This window comes from Megascapheus bottae, chromosome 18 (genome assembly GCF_031878675.1).
Source record: "Megascapheus bottae isolate mThoBot1 chromosome 18, mThoBot2.hap1, whole genome shotgun sequence".
NCBI lineage: Eukaryota > Metazoa > Chordata > Mammalia > Rodentia > Geomyidae > Megascapheus > Megascapheus bottae.
Window position 1 is genome coordinate 16,130,499 of NC_143526.1, and position 18,936 is coordinate 16,149,434.

The following is an 18,936-nucleotide window of genomic DNA, read 5'->3' on the forward strand; positions in this document are numbered from 1 at the left end:
GCCTCCTAGGCCTGGAGGACAGGACAGGCTGAAGAAAGTCCTGGGTGACCAACGGGACAAGACCCGAGGCTGGTGGGGGACGAGGAGAGAAGAGGGAAGAAGGTGGCTCTGGGGGCCCTATCATACAGAAGTATTGCACTTGGCAGGGTAGTACCAGGCAGCCCACTGTGTAGGTCTTTAATACTGATACCCAAGAAGGTATATACACTTTAAAGAGTACTTCTTAGGGGTACATAACCTTAAGTGGCCAGCAGTGCATTGCAGTCTCCTAGGAGTCTAGTGCTTCTGCTCCACACGAGCCTGGAGTAACGCTGGCTCCACGTTCCCACATGGGGCTGGGAGGATTCCCAAAACAAGAGGCCTGAGTAGTGCCTGAGCATTCTATGCAGCAGCTGCCTGTCTGGACTGGCCCTCATTGTCAGAGCGTAACGCTTATTTTCTGACACCTGGCTCTACTCATCTGGACCATGGCTACCTCCCTCAGGCACATCTCAGAGAAAATGAGTCTTCCTTGGGGTGGTTGTAGACTGTGACTTCGGTCATGTGCTTTTATCTCAGAACAGTCAGCCCATGTGACCTCAATGGTAGACTTGTATGAGCATGTGTCGGGCTCCAGGCTGAGTGCTAGGTTGAGGGCAGGCTGTGGTCAGGAGGAAGAGACCTCCATGCGGAGCTGCTGGGAGGGTGCTGGGGTGTTCTGTCTGGGTTGTGGCATAGGAGTCAGTGTTCCCTGTATGCTCTCCTCAATGGCTTTCCAGATCCGGACTCTCCAGGAGCAGTTGGAGAATGGCCCCAACACCCAGCTCGCCCGCCTGCAGCAGGAGAACTCCATCCTAAGGGATGCCTTGAACCAGGCCACAAGCCAGGTGGAGAGCAAGTAAGCTGAGTGTCCCACACAGAGCTTTGAAACTTGTGTGAGCCCCTTGGACTCCCAAGGGGCAAGGGCAGGCGCAGTCTTAATTTCCTGCTCAGTATGCAGCTGGTATGGCATCCATCTATGGCCCCATGTGTTTCCACCACTGCCTCATGCAGGGCCTGTCCCGACCATCTCTTGTGTTGGTTCTGGGCAACTGAACCTTCTGGCAGATGACCTGCTTTGCTTCGGGTCAGATCCCTGAAGGCGAGCAGTATGTTCTCTCTTGAAGCCTGGAGTGGGCCTGAGGCCAGTCCTATCTTGACAGTGTGCACTGTGTGGTGGGGGTTGAATAGCCAGCCCTCAGATTTTGACTGGTGCTGGAGTCTCGCTGGCCTGGCCTGAGTGCTCACTGTGTGCCTGTCTTCATAGCATCCTCCAAGGGACACTGCTCCACACTCTTGTTTGTGGCCAGAGTAGCAGTACCCAAGCATTTTGTCTAGAATGAGAGTATGGTGATGACAGCAGTCTAGGAACTTGCTGTGGCCCCCACCCCAATCTTCCATTATGCACACAGTCTCCCATTATACCTTTACAGTGAGTACTGTTTCCCAGTAGCCGGGCTCCTAGAGTTTCTACTTTTCTTCCTGCCAGCTGAAATGCTGGAGAGTTCATAGGCAACACCCCAGTTCTGGAGGGGAGCTCTTCACTTCCAGTGTTTAACACTGTCCCCCTGGCCTCTGCTTCCCAATTCCACTGTTGCAGTCTCAGTGGCCTGTCCTCAAGGCACCACACTGCATTGACAATTGATATCCATGTCTTCATTGTCTCTTGGTCTACAGTACCCTGCTAGCATCCTCTTACTCTGAGAGCATTTGCTTTCATCAAGAGATCTGGTTGAGCCCTGGCACTTCATCTTATGACCAGATGTTGCATGAGAACCCCTTCGCACCAGAGTTGGGCAGTGAAGAAGGGCTAGGCCCAGTGTTTTCCTGGGTGTGATAGTTACCTGCTCCAGTTACCATCCCTTCTGTTATCCTCTCTACCTGTACAGTTTTTATCTCTTTCCTGTTGCTCAATGACTGGAGGCTTGTCCCTGCCATTTCCTTTGAAGCCATGGCAGAAGGTGACAGGGACTGAAGAATGCTATAGCCTCCTTTGTCATGCAGAATCTACTGTGACCTTTGTACTAGAGAAAGCCCTGAAACCTAGGAACTTGTTGAGCTAAGGTGGTAGCTGCTGGTAGTAGCCCTTTAGTCTGGAAGCCCTGCCTAGTGTGGAGTGCTCAGCACTGGGACAGGTTTCCCAGGCCCCATCTCTAAGCCCACCTCACCCTTTCTCTCACATTACCTGAATCTTGGCAAGGTAAGCCTTGCCTCTGCTGCCTTGTTTGATCTACATTTCCAGTGATGGTCTTTTTCTGTGCTAACACCAGGGCTTGAACTTGGAGGTTCATGCTTGCTCAGTTTGTTTGCTCTACTGATGTTCTTTCACTTGAGCCCATGCTTCCAGCCCACCGTTTTGATAATTAGAGATGGAATCTTGCTGACGTTCCTGCCTGGGCTGGCCTTGAATCACAGTCATCCAGATCTCAGCCTCCTAAGCAGCTAGGATTACAGGGATGGATGAGCCACCCTGTATCCCTCTCCAGTGGCTTTTTTAATAGGAGTTCCTCTGGGACGCTTCCTTGTACATTCTGCCTTTGCTTTCTCTGTTCTACACTGCTAGCAAAACATCTTTGACTATACATCTCCTGTAGTGCAAAACAGGTTTTGATAATAGTTCCAAAACTTGAATACTTACAAAAGAGCAGATGTCTCAGAGGGAGGCACAAGTAGCCTTGTTACTCTTGTCTGTCCATCAGTCAGAGCTGATGACTGTCTTACAGGCAAAATGCTGAGTTGGCAAAGCTCCGACAGGAGCTCAGCAAAGTCAGCAAGGAGCTGGTAGAGAAATCCGAGGCTTCACGCCAAGAAGAGCAGCAGCGGAAGGCTCTGGAAGCCAAGGCATCCACCTTTGAAAAGCAAGTCCTGCAGCTACAGGTGAGTCAGTGTGGTGGCCACTTGGGAATTCTGGTGGTTGCTGTTTAAGTCTATCTGTCTGGTCACACTGAGTCATGTCTTCCTAATCATTTCCGATGGCTGAAGATGTAAGTAGTGCTAAGGCTCAAACCTTCGATCTTAGCCTGTTTAGTACCCATGTGTTGAGCTTCACTGTGGGTACTTTCTAAGCACTAAATCAGGTAATTATCATTATAACCCTCTAGGAATAGAGAGGGCAAACAACTTCCCTAAGTGACATAGCCAGGACATATTAAAGGCAGGATTTGTACCCTCTGAGTCTAGCTTCAGCTTACATTTGTCCTCCTATGTTGGCCACCACTGCCAACTCTGCCAGTAAGCTAACTAGCCACAGACACTGTCGTCTTAAGGCTGTGTCCCCAAGAGGATGCCTCTTCTCCTACAGAGAGAGGGACACTATCTTTAAAGTCTACCAGATAACATCCAGTCTGCTTCCCTCAGCCCAGGAGCCTTGCTGCCAGTCAGCCCTATAGTTTCTGATGCCCTGTCTAGACCAGTTACTGACAGCCCTGCTTCCCTTTTGCACTTGGCCATGCATGGTACCTCGGCCCTGCCTTAGACAAACTTGTGGATTCTGTAGTCTTCTGGTCTTTTGGGAAATTTAGTCTTCAAAGGAGTTGACAAGCACTTCCTTCCTAGAGCTCAGCATGTGGGAATTCTGGACATATGGACTACTAAGAAGGCCATTGGAAAGTCAGTTGGGACTATTAGAGACTGAGAGCAGTCTGCCTGCACTGGAAGGAAACTGCACGGACATCTGTGCATCAAAGCTCTGGTGGCTCTTAAATGAGGGGGACCTATCCGCACTGCTACAGAAGTCTCCACAATTCAGATTGAACCCCATGAAATCAGCATTTTAATGGCTCAGACAGGGTGGAACATTGGCGGTTGTAACTTTGACAGCCCTTTAAATGCCGTACATTTAATATGGATAGGACTGAATCTTTAAATCAGGAGTGGAGAACTTTTTTTGCCAACGACCCTTTGGATATCTATAACATCATTCACAGGCCATATAAAACTATCAGTACAGGCAGACAGACTGTGGGCAGCCAATGAGCAGCATGTAAGAAGCATATGTATCTGTTCTATCATGTATGTCCTAGTAAATGATATTTGGGGACTGGGAGTGTGGCTCAGGTGTGTGAAGCCCCAAGTTCAACATGCCCAGTACCCCAAAGAAAAAAATCTGACCAAAAGATTTCAAGGTCATAGGCCCCCGGGCTCGATGTTCCCTAAGGAGCACTGGCTAGAGTAAAATTGTGCAGTTTGAGAGCATTCTGAAATGGAGATCTTTCTTTGCAAACAAACCACAAGACTAGCACCCAGGGATTTAGTAGGAATAGGAAGACCATGTGAAGAACTTTGTCCTCTGCAACCTTAGAATTGGTGAAGGCCCAATCTCCTCCCTTCCTCACAGCCCTATTTCCTCTCTTCCTTTCTCTAGGCATCTCATAAGGAGAGTGAGGAGGCTCTTCAGAAGCGCCTGGATGAGGTCAGCCAAGAGCTGTGCCGTACACAGACCAGCCATGCCAACCTCCGAGCAGATGCTGAGAAGGCCCAGGAGCAACAGCAGCGGATAGCAGGTGAGGACGGTGTTCCTGTTAGCAGAAGATCCAGGGGAGTCTATTCACTGTTGTCCTACTGCCAGCACCATGGCACAGTGGGCCAACCCTATCCCTTGGAGAGTTGAAGAGACTGGGATCGTCCCCCGCTGTGGGTACAGGCCAGTAGCAGACTGTCCTCTAGGGGTGCAGAGTGGACACGAAGTGGGGCTGAAAGGTCTCCAAAGGCTTGACAGAGCATATGGTGCTGGTGAGAGCCAGTGCCATGGCTACTAGACTAGCAGTGCCTCCCAGAAGGCCGGAATCACGGGAGTGTATTCTACTCAAAGACTTAGTCTGTAGAGGGACAGATAGTCTATAGAAGGATGGCAGGTATGGCTTCCAGAGCCACATGATTTATTTTATAGCGCCTCAGCTCTGCTACTGTGGCCAAATGTGGCAGTAAACAATGTGAAATGAACCCTCCTGGCTGTTTAAATGAAGCTTCATTTCTAAAAACAGACAAGGCTCCAGGAGCAGCCTATGGTTCCTGCTCTAGAAGGCTAAGTGTGGCTTTAGGCATGGGACGTTTTCTCTGAAGTAGGAGAAGGGATCTTTAAACCTGGATGAGAATGATGATGAGGCCAGCCCCATAGAGGAGCGAGCATAGAGCTCTTGAGAAGTGAATCAACTTACGAACATGTTCTAAACAAGCAACGAAGTAAAACAGATGCTAGAACTAAGAGGATCGGTGACTGGTACTGGGCCTGATGGGCAGGGGCTCACCTTTCCTATAAGGAGTAGTGTGCCAGGAAGGTTTGGGGACCAGGGACATTACAGCCTCTCCTACACTCTGCGGTCCTGGCTGAAGAATGGATGACAGGGGCAGGAGTGGCCCGTGGAGAGCAAGGACAGTGCTCTGCAGTTACCCAGTCCCAGACCCCAGAGCTTGTCCAGGAAGCTATAGAGATGGTGATGAGTGAGAGGAAACAGCAGTCAGGAGGAGGATAGCTAGAAGGTTGAAATGCTGATTGTGAGTTGTCTCGATACAGCTTCATTTAGAAATGGCAGGGAGCAAAGCCTGGGGTCATAAATAAGATTGGGCCAAGGTGAGGATGTCACAGGTACCAACCTGAGCCACAAGCAACACTGTGGGACATCTAAGAGCAACTGAAGAAGAGGATATTCGGTGTGAGGAGAAGGGGGGCCAGGACAGGTCCTGGGTAGGCCTGGCTGCTGGCGCCCACATAGTTGCTTTAAAAGAGTCTGGCAAGTTGCCCCTACTCTTGGTCTCAGCTGATGTGAGTAGAATGAGCTAGAGAATGAATCTTTAGAAGATTCAATATATACCCAGTGTAGATCTCCCTCATTTTCTTATCAAAGGGTCTGTGGGCATTTCATTTTACCTAACGATCCTCAAAAGGGTTATTGCCAAGATATGACTTTCCTTATACTTCCCTCAGTATTCATGAGAATCTTCACTGGTAAGAAGGGGTCCTGATACTGTGGGCACATAGAGGAGACTGGAGGGGATCCCTTAGTGTCCTACCTGCGCCTGGAGAGAGAGGCAGCAGTTTTGAGATGTCCACCTCAGGCCCTGACTTCTCTCTTGCTTCCCTTTACAACAGAACTCCACAGCAAATTACAGTCCTCCGAGGGGGAAGTGAAGAGCAAGTGTGAGGAACTGAATGATCTCCACGGGCAACTTAAGGAAGCCAGGGCAGAGAATTCTCAACTCACAGAGAGGATCCAGTCCATCGAAGCCCTGCTAGAGGCAGGGCAAGCCCAGGATACCCAGGTCAGCCCCTTCCCAGGCTGACAGGAGGGGAAGGGGACTCCACAAGCAAAGGGCCTCTTGCCCTGACCGGTAGCTACACAATTGAGCCTCATGGAGACCAAGGAGATTTCTCTGTCTCATTGCAGGCCAATCGAGCTGAGGCCGACCAGCAGCAGACCCGGTAAGCTGGCAAGGTGTGGAGGTCTGTGGGACAGCTGGGCTCCTGCCCGCTCAGTCCAGCCTCAGCACAGAGTGACCAAGGGCCTCTGTGAGCTGGATCACTGAGCTGGTTGTTGAGTTCCCTGGAGGAAGATAACCTTGCAGAAATCCCTGTCCTAGCCCCCCGTCACTCCAGTGACTTGGAGAAGAGGACGGGGCTGCATGAGGGGAAAAAATGTAGCCTTGCAACTAGTTCCATTTTAGTTAGTTTTCCATCACAGAAACTTCTTTAGGTGGATATTCTGCAGCAGGCGGGGGAAGGGGGCAGTGGGGATAGGAGATTTAGAGGCAGAAAGTCCAAAGTCAGGAAGTCACGTGTATTTAGCTTCTGGTGAGATCTTCATGGTGAATGGCCTAATGGTGCATGCAAGAGATCACATGGCAAGATAGAAAACCAGGGACGGGGAAGAGGTCAGGCTTACTCTTTTATAACAACTCAGAGAAACCAACTTAAAAACAGCAGCTATAAACCAGCATTATTTCCTCCTTAGGACAGTGCCCCCAGTGACTGAACTACTTCCTTCCAGGACCCACCATTTCTGTTTAGTGTGTGTGTGTGTGTGTGTCCCCGTCCATACGGGCTTGAATCCTGGGCCTGTGTACTGCCTGTTAGCTTTTTTTGCTCAAAGCTGTCAGTCTACTACTTTTGCCACAGCCCTTCTTCCAGCTTTTTGGTGGTTAAGTGGAGAATCCCACAGCCTTTCCTGCCTGGGCTGGATTTGAACTGCATTTCTTAGATCTCAGCCTCCTGAGTAGCTTGGATTATAGGCTTGAGCCACCAGAGCCTGACTCCACCACTTGTTAACACTACCACGTTGGGGAATTAATCTTCCAGAGTGCTCAATCACTGTGGGACAAAGAACAGCCAAACCACAGTAAGCGCTGTGCTCAGTCGCAAAAAGCCACACTCATTTGTGTGGAGAAGGGAGAGGTCCCTTAACAGAAGCAGATGTCCTGCCATTACTGTTCATCTTCCCCACTGGGGAAGAATTAGCTGGTCACACGCTTACTCTGTATTTACAAAGCAAGGGATTTTAGGGACCAAGGTCAGTACATGAAATTGGAAGTGAATAGCTATGGTCAGGCTTTCTGCTGCCACCCATGATGGGGGCAATTTAGAATTGACTTGACCATGCTTTAGGGCTGTTTTGTCTCTGAGTTGACTTCAGTACTGACTAGATCTTGTTTTCCATCAGTGTCAGCAGTTCCAGCACCAGGCCTTGCTCAGAGACTATAAGTCTGTTGTTGCCTTAGCAACAAACAGAGCTGGCGCCTGGGTGGGTGGCTCTAGAGTCCACAGTCTTGTGATCATTACCTCTGAGGTGGATGTTCATAAGCTCAGGATGTGTGTCTCAGCTACATGTCCTCAAAACAGCCATGTTGCAGAGAGGTGTAGAGGGTGACTTCTATCCTCCATCCCCCCTGCTCATGTTTGGTTGTGTCCTAGGCCATCAACAAACAAGGTTCCTTATTCTAGCCATCCAGTAGGCTTGTCAGAGCTAGACTGAGCAGGAGCATCCATGCTACTCTTATCTCCAGTTAGCCACCAAAAAATGGGAAGTGAATCTGGAGCTCAAGTGGTACAGTGCCAGCCTGATACACACTGTGCTAGGCACACAGGCACACACACATAACAGATTGTGCCAAGCTGGAGTCCATTATCAGGGTGATAAGCATGGCCACCTTGCTTGGCCAGGCACGACATTATAGTCAATTAATGTGCATTAGAAAGGTGGTTCTCAAAAATGCTTTGACCATAGATTTGCAGGAGAAACAAGGGAGTCAGGTCCCCATCTGGATAGCAGTAGTAGTGGAGGCTTGCTTCCCCCAGCTAGTGGCAGCTTCCCTCCATGGGTCTTTCTCCTGGATCTGGGTGACTCTTAGAATTGTTCATTCAAGCTGCCATTGGCTACTTCTGGGATTTTAGGTTTCATACATCCCTGGACTTCCCTATCTGTCTTCTAAATTGGAAAGCAGAAGGGGCACGTTAAAGTATCAACTCGAAACTTATCCCACTTTTCATAGCAGTATCAACCCCTCATTGCTGAATGGTGAGGGTAGACAAAGCCCAGTGGGCTAGTCCAGATGGGATGAACGCCTCACTAATCCCACAGTGTCAGGGGCTTGTTTTAGTGGAGTCCTCAGATCCCAGGAGCAGAGCCTTTGGGTTTTAGAATTATAAGTTGGTGGCCTTCTGGGAGCATCCAAGAGCAGTGGTACCTGGGGCCCCAGTGGATGTGATGCCATCTTGAGTCTTCAGTTCAAGTATCTTCCTAGGAAGTACAGCCTGGGACAGATGTGGCTGTGGGGAGAGGGAACTCTGCCAGTATGAAGGTTCAAGCAGGACTTGGTGCCCCGGGCAGCTGAAGGAGTCCTTTTGAAATAGAACCAAGGCTATGACCTTACTGTATCCCCTAGGCTCAAGGAGCTGGAGGCCCAGGTGTTATGTCTGGAGAAAGAAGCCACTGAGCTCAAAGAGGCCATGGAGCAGCAGAAAGGGAAGAACAATGTGAGTGATGTGGCCAAGCTGGGGTGGGGAGAATAGGGTGGAGCAGAGAGGAAAATCCTGAGGAAACCAAACAGGGATCCTGCTGTGGAGCTTGCCCAAAGAAGAAGAAGGCTCAGCTTGGCTGCTGTACCTTCCTTTCCTTCCTGCCTTGCTTGCTGTGGGCACTCCTCCTTCCTCCAGCCTCTTTCCTCTCCTGCAGACCACCAGTGGTTCTAGCGCACACGGTCCTTGGGGCAGCCTCCAAGTGTGATACCATTCCCCGGGGACATAGTGTGCCAGTTGGCCTGGCCTAGGACATATGGTTACTCTAAGCACATAGGTATAGGCTCATGCCAGAGAAGGGCCTGGAGGAACCGGGCAGGTGACACACTGTCCCTGTCTGTGGAGGCTGTGGGGGCCTGGGCCCATCTTCTCTACCTGCCCTGTGACGCAGCCAGGACCGGCTGGTCGCTCCCCGGCAGAGGCAGAAGCGTGCCCAGGAGCAGTCCAGGCCAGAGCCAGTTGGGGGTCAATGCTCGTTGAGTGGCAAGAACTTCTTTTTCTCTGAGGATAGAGCCTGGTTCTCCCTCCTCCCTTAAAAATCTTCCCTGAACCTGAAAGGGTGTCCTCTCTTTGCTCCTGTGCTTTGGCCAGTCCCACACTGGGCTATAGCTCCTTACCTTCTGTCGAGTGCTGCCCAGGAAAGGCCACATGGGCACAGGTCAAGCAAAAGACATGTTTGTTTCTGACCTGAGTAGCATCAGGGAGGTTCTGGGTCTTGCACTTGCTGATACCAGCTGAGGAAGCAGCCATTGACCTTTCCCCGTTCTCCCCACTCAGGACCTTCGAGAGAAGAACTGGAAGGCGATGGAGGCACTGGCCTCGTCTGAGAGAGCCTGTGAGGAGAAACTGTGCTCACTGACCCAGGCCAAGGTTAGAGCCCTGGTTATCCTCAGACTGGCATCCATTAGTAGCACCCGTTTGGCTTAGGAAACCCAAGAAAAGGGGTCAACTGCAGCACAGACCGCCCTGGCCTCAGAGCATCTCACCGATCCACACAGGATGCTCGGGGCTCAGCACAGAGTTCCAGGTTCCCTCTTTCCTCCTTTCTTTTCTCTCCTCCTTCTCTCCCTTTTCTTTGTTTTTCCAAGAAATGGAGGAGAGTAGTGTGTGCCCAGTTTTTCCAGTACTCCTACAGCCATCTCACAAGGTGGAGTCGGTGGGGCACTCTGTGGTCCTAAGCTTTGCCTTTTGGCTCCTTCAGGCCTTCTTGACTCCTTTTCCTCTGTCATGCTTTTGGTGGAGGCCACTGGGCTGTTCTTCAAGGAGGAGCAGAACTGGAAGTCAGGCCTGGCACAGCAGGGTATAGTCAAGCTTTGGAGAGCTAGAACCCCAGACAACTTCCCTTGTGTTTGTCTGCATCCGTTTTCTTCCTCTGCCGAGTGGAAACTTGATCCTTCCCCACACTCCCTCCACGGTGGCTGGATGAGCCTCCCAGCTGCTGTTCCTGTTTGGCAGTGGCTGTATGCAGAGTGGTTGCTGAGGGACACCGAACCTCTCTACCTTCACAACCCTAACCTGTCATTGCCTGCTTTCAAAATACTGAAAGCATCTCTGCCAGCTTCCTGCCCCAGCTCCACCCAAATGCTCGCCCTACATGTGTAGCCCTGTCAGCAGGCGTGGACAGTCAGAAAGAGATGGGAAAGGGAGAGCTATTGGAGTCTAACTTCTTGGTGGGAGGTCCAAGACAACTGTCACCCACCACCCGGGACTAAGAGCAACCCTGCATAGCCCTACCCCACCAGAATGGCTTCTGCCCTGGTTCCTGTCCTTCCCCTGAAGAGCCCTTTCTGGGGTGGAGTTAAGTGCCACTCTCTTCTTTCTCTGGCTCCTTCAGGAAGAATCAGAAAAGCAGCTACGTCTGACCGAGGCCCAGACCAAGGAGGCCTTGCTGGCTCTGCTCCCGGAGCTCTCCATCTCAGCACACCAGGTAGGAGGCACAGGGCTCCCAAGGACCCCCTGACCCCAAGGGAGCAACTCAGGCCCAGCTGTGATCACTGTGCATGTTCCTTGCAGAATTACAATGATTGGCTGCAGGAGCTCAAGGAGAAGGGCCCCGAGCTGCTGAAGAAGCCGTTGGCTGCTGCAGAACCCTCCTTGGTAAATGAGGCTGCGCTGGGCAGGGGCCTCCAGCAGCGTGGCCCCTGTCACCAAGCTCTCCTTTTCCTAGGAGAGAGGGTCCCCACGGTCGTTCAGCAGGTGGGTGAGAAAAGAGAATAAACAGACGTGTTCTCTCCCCTAGGACCTGGCCTCCAAGTTGAGGGAAGCTGAGGAGACCCAGAGCACCCTGCAAGCTGAGTGTGACCAGTACCGTACCATCCTGGCAGAGACGGTCAGTAGTCAGGGACGGGCATCTGTCAACTGCCCGGGGCTACCCGAAAGGAGAGCTGTGGGCCTACACTCAGGAGACAGAAACGCCAGCAAAGCGCACTAACTTGGATCGTTTGGGGCAGACTGTGTCCCCTGTCCAGACCCCCATTTCTTTGGCTGGATGGATAAGGCTCTCCGATCCTCATTGTTTCTGAGCTAAAGAGAACGCTGAGTTGAAAGTTTGGACTGGTGTCTAACACTGGGGAGAGTGTGGTTATGCATAACAAGGCAGGATGGGACAAGCAGCCCTGAATCAGGCCAAAGTCAGTGTTGGACTTACCTTGGGGTCAGCGTTTGTGAAAAAGTCTTACGGTGAAGGAAGTCCTAATGGCTTCATGTGGGTCACACTCCTTTCCCAGCATGCATCTAGCACTTGTACATGGGCCACAGATTCTCAGCCAGAGCAGGGAGGTGCCAGCAGGTCACCATGAGGAGCTATGGGTGCTTTGGAGGAGCGAGAGGGACCATCTCAATGCTTCCCCACCCCCTAGGAGGGCATGCTCAAAGACCTGCAGAAGAGTGTGGAGGAAGAGGAACAGGTGTGGAAGGCCAAAGTAGGCACTGCCGAGGAGGAACTTCAGAAGGTATGACAGTCGTGCATACTTCCCCGGGCTGGCAGCAGGGGCGTTGCTGTGGAACACAGAGAAGCCAAGCGCACTGGGCTATATACACCGCTGGCTTCAAATTCCACAAGGTCCAGTAGGTGGGTGGACAGGTCATCTGTCACCTAAGAGTCTTGGGTACCATGGTTGGTGTCTGGGGGGAGATGTCCTATAAATTACATGTACACAATGATAGCTCAATGGTCACAAGGAGACTCCTCCAGTCTCTGTTGGAAGAGGCTGCCAGGCTGCCCGGCTCTGTCTGGAGGGGTTGGGTATACACAGCTCCTTAAGCTGGGAGTGTTCCCAAGATGGTCTCTCAGATCCTCATGTCTCACAAAGCCTTTCCATTGCTTGGTAGTCACGGGTCACAGTGAAACATCTCGAAGACATCGTAGAGAAGCTAAAAGGAGAACTTGAAAGCTCAGATCAGGTACGTGGAGGCTGTGCTGAGAGCTGCTTTCTCGTTTGTGAGCCTCTTTGAAAGTAACTTCATACTGATGTCCATGGCTCCTACCTGTGATCCTAGCTACTCAGGAGGCTGAGATCTGAGGATCGTGGTTCAAAGCCAGCCCAAGCATGAAAGTCCCTGTGAGACTCTTTACCTCCACCTAACCGCTCGAAAACAGGAAGTGATGCTGTAGCTCAAGTGGAGGAGCACTAGCCTTGAGCACAAAGAGGCGCAGGGACAGCACTGAGGCCCTGAGTTCAAGCCCTACAACTAACAAGAAAAAGAAAAGGAAAGAAAGAAAGAGAAAAGAAAAGAGAAACATTACTAAGACCACCTGAGTTATTTTTCCCCTTGTAGACCATGTCTGAAAAGAAGCTGTTTTCTCTTGAGCAAAGATCTTGTCCTATTTTCCCTGAATGTAGCATTTGCTACTTCCATGGCCTTAGACAGTGTGAGTCTATGCAGAACTGCATAGCCCTAGCCAATGGCCTTAGGAATCGGGCTGCATTTGAGGGGAACTGCTGCTCTTCCAGACACTGCACTGTGCCCTCTTCTTGCCGAGGGTGTCTCTGGTGCCTATTCTTGCAAGTACACTTAAGAGCTGCCCTCTCTACAACTCAGGTTTGAGCACATAGCAGGACCCAGCAATGGCAGAGTTTGGTTCCCATCTCCAGTAAGGGGATCTCTTGTCAAGGACTTTTTTGTTGTTGGCCTTGGGTTACTCAGTAGCTGAGTGTTCCAGAACCCTTGCTTGCTTACTTACCCCGGGCCAGCCAGTCTGGATGCCCCCTGTTTGTTAGTGCCCCCTGTTTGTTAGTGCCCCTCTACCAGTGTGTATGTGTGCATGTACTTACACACACATGCTTTTTCATCCAGGTGCGGGAGCATACCTCGCTACTGGAGGCAGAGTTGGAGAAGCACATGGCAGCTGCCAGCGCTGAGTGCCAGAACTATGCCAAGGAAGTGGCAGGGGTAAGTCCACCTCCTCTAGGGACTCTTATCCTTGCTCCATAGGGCCCCTGCCCAGCAGAGCTGGATCTTCCCCAGGGTGGCTCTTTAAAGTACTCTTGTCAGTGTGAGCTGCAAAGTCCGATTTCAGGCTTTTTACTTGTAGTCCTGTAGACACTTGATTGGACTAAGCTGTCTCAGCAGGTTTCAAAAGGGCAGCTCCTCGAGTAGCACAGGAGCAGAGCTGGAGAGCCTGGCCTGCCGAGGGCAGCATTTTACATTCCTGGGAGGAAATGGATTTAAATATGTTCCTGTCTTCTAACTATTCAGAAGCAGAAAGCCTAAACCTTGTACTTCCTATCCTGCCTTAATCTCAAACTGGTGGCCTTTTGTTAAGGAGAGATAATGTGCAGATACTTAGGAAGGCCCGCCGGCATGAGTGTCCATCGTCTTCACTGGGGAACGGTGGCTCTGCCTCCTTGCGCCCTCGCTCATATTTGAGGTAAACGAATGTAACTGCAGATTCACTGAAACTGGTATTCAATTCTTCTCTCCTTTTTTCGCCAACCAACTGGCTGTTTTCCACCCAAGTTGCGGCAACTTTTGTTAGAATCTCAATCTCAGTTGGATGCAGCCAAGAGTGAAGCCCAGAAACAAAGCAATGAGCTCGCCCTGGTAGGTGGTGCTGGCATCTCTCGGGGGGGGGGGGGGGTGATGTGGAGTGTGTGAGATGAAGTTGCTAGTTGTTTTTTGGATATCCACTCAAAGATTCTAGTGTCACCCATTAGGCTATGTGGGGCCTCTGGCATGTTTGCCCCAAGCTCTGAACTGGTCTGTGGCTGCAGTACCAGAGTGTTCCATCTCTATTTCTTCTGGACACCTGGTCTCTTGCACAGAGCAGTGGGAGGAGCTGTGGGGGTAGCCCTGTGAACCCATCTCGTCTCCCCTGAGCATTGGCAATCTGATGACCTCTGGACCAGATAGCTCTAGGGTCCTTCTAGGCCTGGCCATCCATTGCCCTGTGGCTTTTGACAAGTCCTTGCTTTGTGTGGGTTTTCCTTAGCTCAATAATGGCTTAGGCGCCTTCATTTCTACCACAGGTTTGTTGGCCTATGCCACACTAGCCTGTGTCAGGCACTAGGTGCAGAGATGAAGCCCTGCTCACTGATGGGAAGAACCCTGATGTGTAGGCGGCCTGAGTCCTGGTTTGCCTGGTTTTCAGCCAGCTGTTTTATCCCATGCCCTTGCTGCTTGGCCAGTTCAGCCACTCCTTATTTATAGAGACTACACCTATTGGAGCAGCCACTGCAGTGTTCTCTCAGATTTGCATAGTCTTTTCTAAGAAATGTCGAGGTTGCCAGGTGCTGGTGGCTCATGCACGCAAGATGTGTGGCTTATGTGGTAGAGAGCCTTGAGCACAAAAGCTCAGGTCTAGCACCCAGGCTGAGTTCAAGCTTCAAGATTGGCAAAAGAAAGCAACAACAACGAAAACAACTTTGAGGTAATTGTCAACATTTAGGAATTAGAGGACTTTGAGTTATAATGTACTGGCTTTTAAGAGACCTGTATGATGTAGTAAGTTAGCATGCTTCCAGCTCCAGGGTCTCATGCCAGGAGTGGGTTTTCAGCCTGGATTTCAGGTTACTTCTCTCAGCCCTTAGCTGTGCCAGGTCTGGGTGATAGGCCAGGAAGAGGGTGCATTTTAGATGGAGGTGCATGCAGAACAACCTCCCAGAGGTTCTTGTGCTGTTGGGAGAGCTGTTGGAGTATCCCATGAGTGTTTGTGCCTTGTACCTTTCCAGAGCTCCTACGATGGCCTTGCTACCCTTCAAATGGCAATCCCAGGATCTGGGGACCTCAGGACCACTTCATGTCATGTGTTACTTGCCCCAGTAGTAGATCTCAGGTGGAGGGGGGTAATATGAGGCAAAATAGTGCCCTTTTTTTCCCCTAAACCCCAGAGTGCTCTGAGAAACCTCATTCTTGAAGGAGAACTTGGGATGCAGGCAGCAGCGTCTCTACCCCTTTCCTTGCAGGAATCCTCCTGCCACACCTTGAAGTGAAACACATGGGTGTGGCCAGCCAGAGGCTTGACTGATGTCCAGGCCTGTGTTTGGCACAGATTGTGTCCCTGTCCCCTGTCTTTCCCCCCCTCATCTCTCTTCTGCCCCCGTGCAGAGATGAGGACTTGGGCGTGGGTTACCTTTAGGGGCCTTGATAATTGAGCAGCTATGGTCTGGTGGGTGGGGATGTGTGAATGAGGCCTCCTGCATCTGCTGTGTATTTGCACAAACCTGCCCCTCCCTGTTTCAGGTCAGGCAGCAGTTGAGTGAGATGAAGAGCCACGTAGAGGATGGTGGCATGGCTGGGTCCCCGGCTATCCCCTCAGACGTTCCCCCAGCTGAGCAGGACCCCATGAAGGTTAGGGTGGTGAGATGGAACTTAGGCTGTTACTAACTGCCCTAGGTGGAGCTGTGTGGCTTTTCTGGCCCTACTGCTACCCTCTCCACCTGCTTGGTTTACCAAGGGCTGAGAAAGAGGCAGAGGGAAGGGCAGGTGACCAAGAGACAGTGGGGGAGGGGGCGGTGCTAGCTCTTCCAGAACAAGGGTTCCTACAGTTTGAAGTCTGTGCTTGCTGAGCCAAGGGAGCTGCTCTTGGTTCTATCTGCAGCCGCAGGCCTCGGCCCCTGTTAAAATCCTTGTTGGGACATCGATTAGCAGCGCATCTGCTCTAGACTTTAGAGCAAGGAACAGCTGCCAAGAGCAGAAGGCAGGGGGGCTTGGGGCTGCCTCATGCTCTGAAGCATCTTTCTTGTCCTGGAGTCCTGTTAGAAGCTTGTAAGGTCATTAAGGTCCCCTTGGCACCTCTCCCAACTACCAGCTTCTGTTCTAGGGCTGTGTTCAGCACTGTCTCCCCAAAGGGAAGAGTATTGGGAACTCACTGGGGTGATGGGGGAAGAGGTAACCCTAGACAGTAGCTAGAAGTTGGGGCCTATTGTTTCAATCTGCTCCAGATCCTTAAGGACTCAAGAGAGTACTAGATTCCCAAGTTGTTTATGGTGTCTCCACACAGCTGAACACACAGCTGGAACAGACAGAAGCCATCTTGGAGAATGAGCAGACGCGGAGGCAGCAGCTCACAGCCGAGTTTGAGGAGGTCAGGCTCTGCCCAGTGACTCTCAGCCGTTAACTTTCAGGCTCAATCTCTATGGAGTTAGTGGGTCATAACCCCTTCACCACCCCACCTGCACTTGTTCTAATCCTCTTGTTAACCTACAGGAGTGGCTAGAAATTAACCAATGACCTTGGACCTGCTGCCATCATACTGGGACTAGGGGTGGCTGTAGGGTTCTGGGTAGGTGGCATAGGGTCGAGTCTACTAACGGAAGGCACCTCAGTTGGTCAGCATGCTGTGGTCAGGCTCCGGGCTCTTGTCTGTATAGGTGTGGCTTACTTGGGTTGTTGCCGCCATCACACTTGGAATGATGTCCCCCGTGCCTGAGGAGGCCTCAGCTGGGCTGGACAGCTGTCCGTTTGTATAGGGTGTCTCACCTAGACCCTCCCCTCTCTGACAAGGCTCAGGCCACTGCATGTCGGTTACAAGAAGAACTGGAGAAGCTCCGAGCTGCTGGCCCCTTGGAGTCTTCAGGAACAGAAGAGGTCATACAGCTGAAGGTAGAGGATGAGCCTGGGGCCTCTACTCAAGATGATGGCCACCCTTAGCCTTGGACCCAGGTGGGGGGTGGGGAGGACAGTCAGTGGAAAGCCATTCATAGCCCAGGCCTTGTTGGCAATCAGTGGGCCAAGCTGTTACATGGCAGTTGCTGGTCAACGCATAGCAAACTGGTTTGGGTTCGGCCAAGCCAGGAAGTTGTCTGGGCAGCACTGGTTGACCACAGGGCACAGATAGTCATCCAGGAAGCTCTTCTCTGCATCTCCCAGTTGACTGTGTGTCTGAGAGAGCGGAAGCCTTCCTTTTGTGCCTGGGGGTGGGGGTCCCATTTGCACAGCTAAGGGGGGGTGGGGTCAACTGCTGATCCCCTTCACCCCTGAACTCCCAGGAGAGACTAGAAAAGGAGAAGAAGTTAACCAGTGACCTGGGGCGGGCTGCCACCAAACTGCAGGAGCTCCTAAAGACAACCCAGGAACAACTGGCAAAAGAGAAGGACACAGTGAAGAAGCTGCAGGAACAGTTGGACAAGACAGTGAGTCTGCATGTTGGGCTGCCTGGGGCTGGGTCCTGTGCTCTGCAGAGTGGGCACAAGTCAGCTGCTAGTGGAGCCCAGATGTGGTGCTCAGGGGCTTTGAAAAGTAAACCAAGAGAGGAAAAACAACTGAAGTGGAGATGATAGAGATGGAGACTCACATGGGAACATGGCATTAGCACCCAGGGAAACATGGTTCCTCAGTAAGAGGTCTTCATGGCCAGCTCAGTTCTCATTCTGCAAGGGCCCTTCCTCAAGCCAGCCCCTTGCCTACCGGCTCACACACGCCCACCCATCCTCCTGCACTCTTGGGCCCCCTCCCATCCTTTCCACCCTCCATCCCCAACCCCACAGCAAGCTATGGGTTTGCTTTCTCTCGAGTGTCTGGAGGGGACAGGGCCTAGTGCAAGGGGAGTGGCTGTGCATTGGTCCTTGACAGTCCTTCCCTTCAAGTGTCTGTTCTGTTCACAGGAGGATGGCAGCTCAAAGGAAGGCACCTCTGTCTGAGTCTCTGTGGAAACTTCAACTTACCAAAATGCCTTACACATTCCTTATAAACAAATAGAACAACCAACACAGCATCATCCAGGCCCAACTTCCAGTAGCCCTGAGAAGCCATTAGAGACAAAGAGTCTCTTAGAACAGAAAAAAAAAAAAAATCTTCCAGACCCCCAGTCTGTAAAATAAACTTGTCACACTTGATAAACACTATTCCTAGGAGCAGCCCTGGACCACCTCGAGCAGACGCCAAAGCCTCATCGACTCTGCCAGGCCAGGGTGTGCTGGGAGGCCGGGACACTAAGGGAGATCTATGTCAATCAGTGCAATTGCCATGTATTTCACAGTGGGGCTGGGAGGGGTCAGGAAGTGGCCAGACCTAGTGGTGAGTTCTCAAGAGGTTGCAGAGCGGACGGGAGGGCTAGAGCCCAGCTCAGCAAGGCAGCAGCCTCTCACCCCTGGAGTTGCCAAGAACTGATGTGACCTGGATGTTAATGCCATTAAAACCAACTTGTTGCCCGGCACTGTGGTCTCATGTATTCTGCTGGCACTCCCAGTCTGACTGTTGGGTCCAGAATGAGAACAACATAAGGGCCTGTCCCTGGTAGCAGAGCCCAAGTGTGGCTCTTGGTTTCTCTGAAGTCAGAACCAGACACTGTGTAGAGTGGGAGTAAAACCCACTGCTTTCTCAATCCCTTCTTCCACCCAACTGACTCTTCCATCACCTCCCAGGCTCTAGGGCCTACCAGGTAAGTAAGGTAGGGCCTGTGACATCCAATGATGTGCCCTTGAGGACCTGAGGTTTTTGTGTGTGCTTTTATGCGAAGTGAGTTCTAAATG

The 18,936-nt window shown here is 51.5% G+C and overlaps 1 protein-coding gene across 1 annotated transcript in view; it reads left to right on the plus strand.

Moving 5' to 3' along the window:
- The window catches only part of Rrbp1 (ribosome binding protein 1), a 68,171-nt gene extending 49,551 nt beyond the window's left edge, over nucleotides 1-18,620 (plus strand). The window contains exons 6-24 of the mRNA XM_090351955.1: nucleotides 759-877; nucleotides 2,742-2,895; nucleotides 4,382-4,520; nucleotides 6,107-6,276; nucleotides 6,402-6,436; nucleotides 8,893-8,983; nucleotides 9,803-9,895; nucleotides 10,860-10,952; nucleotides 11,039-11,122; nucleotides 11,265-11,354; nucleotides 11,884-11,976; nucleotides 12,356-12,427; nucleotides 13,322-13,417; nucleotides 13,985-14,068; nucleotides 15,707-15,814; nucleotides 16,467-16,550; nucleotides 16,970-17,068; nucleotides 17,455-17,598; nucleotides 18,070-18,620. Coding sequence (XP_090208081.1) covers nucleotides 759-877; nucleotides 2,742-2,895; nucleotides 4,382-4,520; nucleotides 6,107-6,276; nucleotides 6,402-6,436; nucleotides 8,893-8,983; nucleotides 9,803-9,895; nucleotides 10,860-10,952; nucleotides 11,039-11,122; nucleotides 11,265-11,354; nucleotides 11,884-11,976; nucleotides 12,356-12,427; nucleotides 13,322-13,417; nucleotides 13,985-14,068; nucleotides 15,707-15,814; nucleotides 16,467-16,550; nucleotides 16,970-17,068; nucleotides 17,455-17,598; nucleotides 18,070-18,105 — 1,884 coding nt within the window. The 3' untranslated portion in view covers nucleotides 18,106-18,620. The remainder of the gene's footprint in view (nucleotides 1-758; nucleotides 878-2,741; nucleotides 2,896-4,381; nucleotides 4,521-6,106; nucleotides 6,277-6,401; nucleotides 6,437-8,892; nucleotides 8,984-9,802; nucleotides 9,896-10,859; nucleotides 10,953-11,038; nucleotides 11,123-11,264; nucleotides 11,355-11,883; nucleotides 11,977-12,355; nucleotides 12,428-13,321; nucleotides 13,418-13,984; nucleotides 14,069-15,706; nucleotides 15,815-16,466; nucleotides 16,551-16,969; nucleotides 17,069-17,454; nucleotides 17,599-18,069) is intronic.
- The last annotated feature ends 316 nt before the right edge of the window (nucleotides 18,621-18,936 follow it).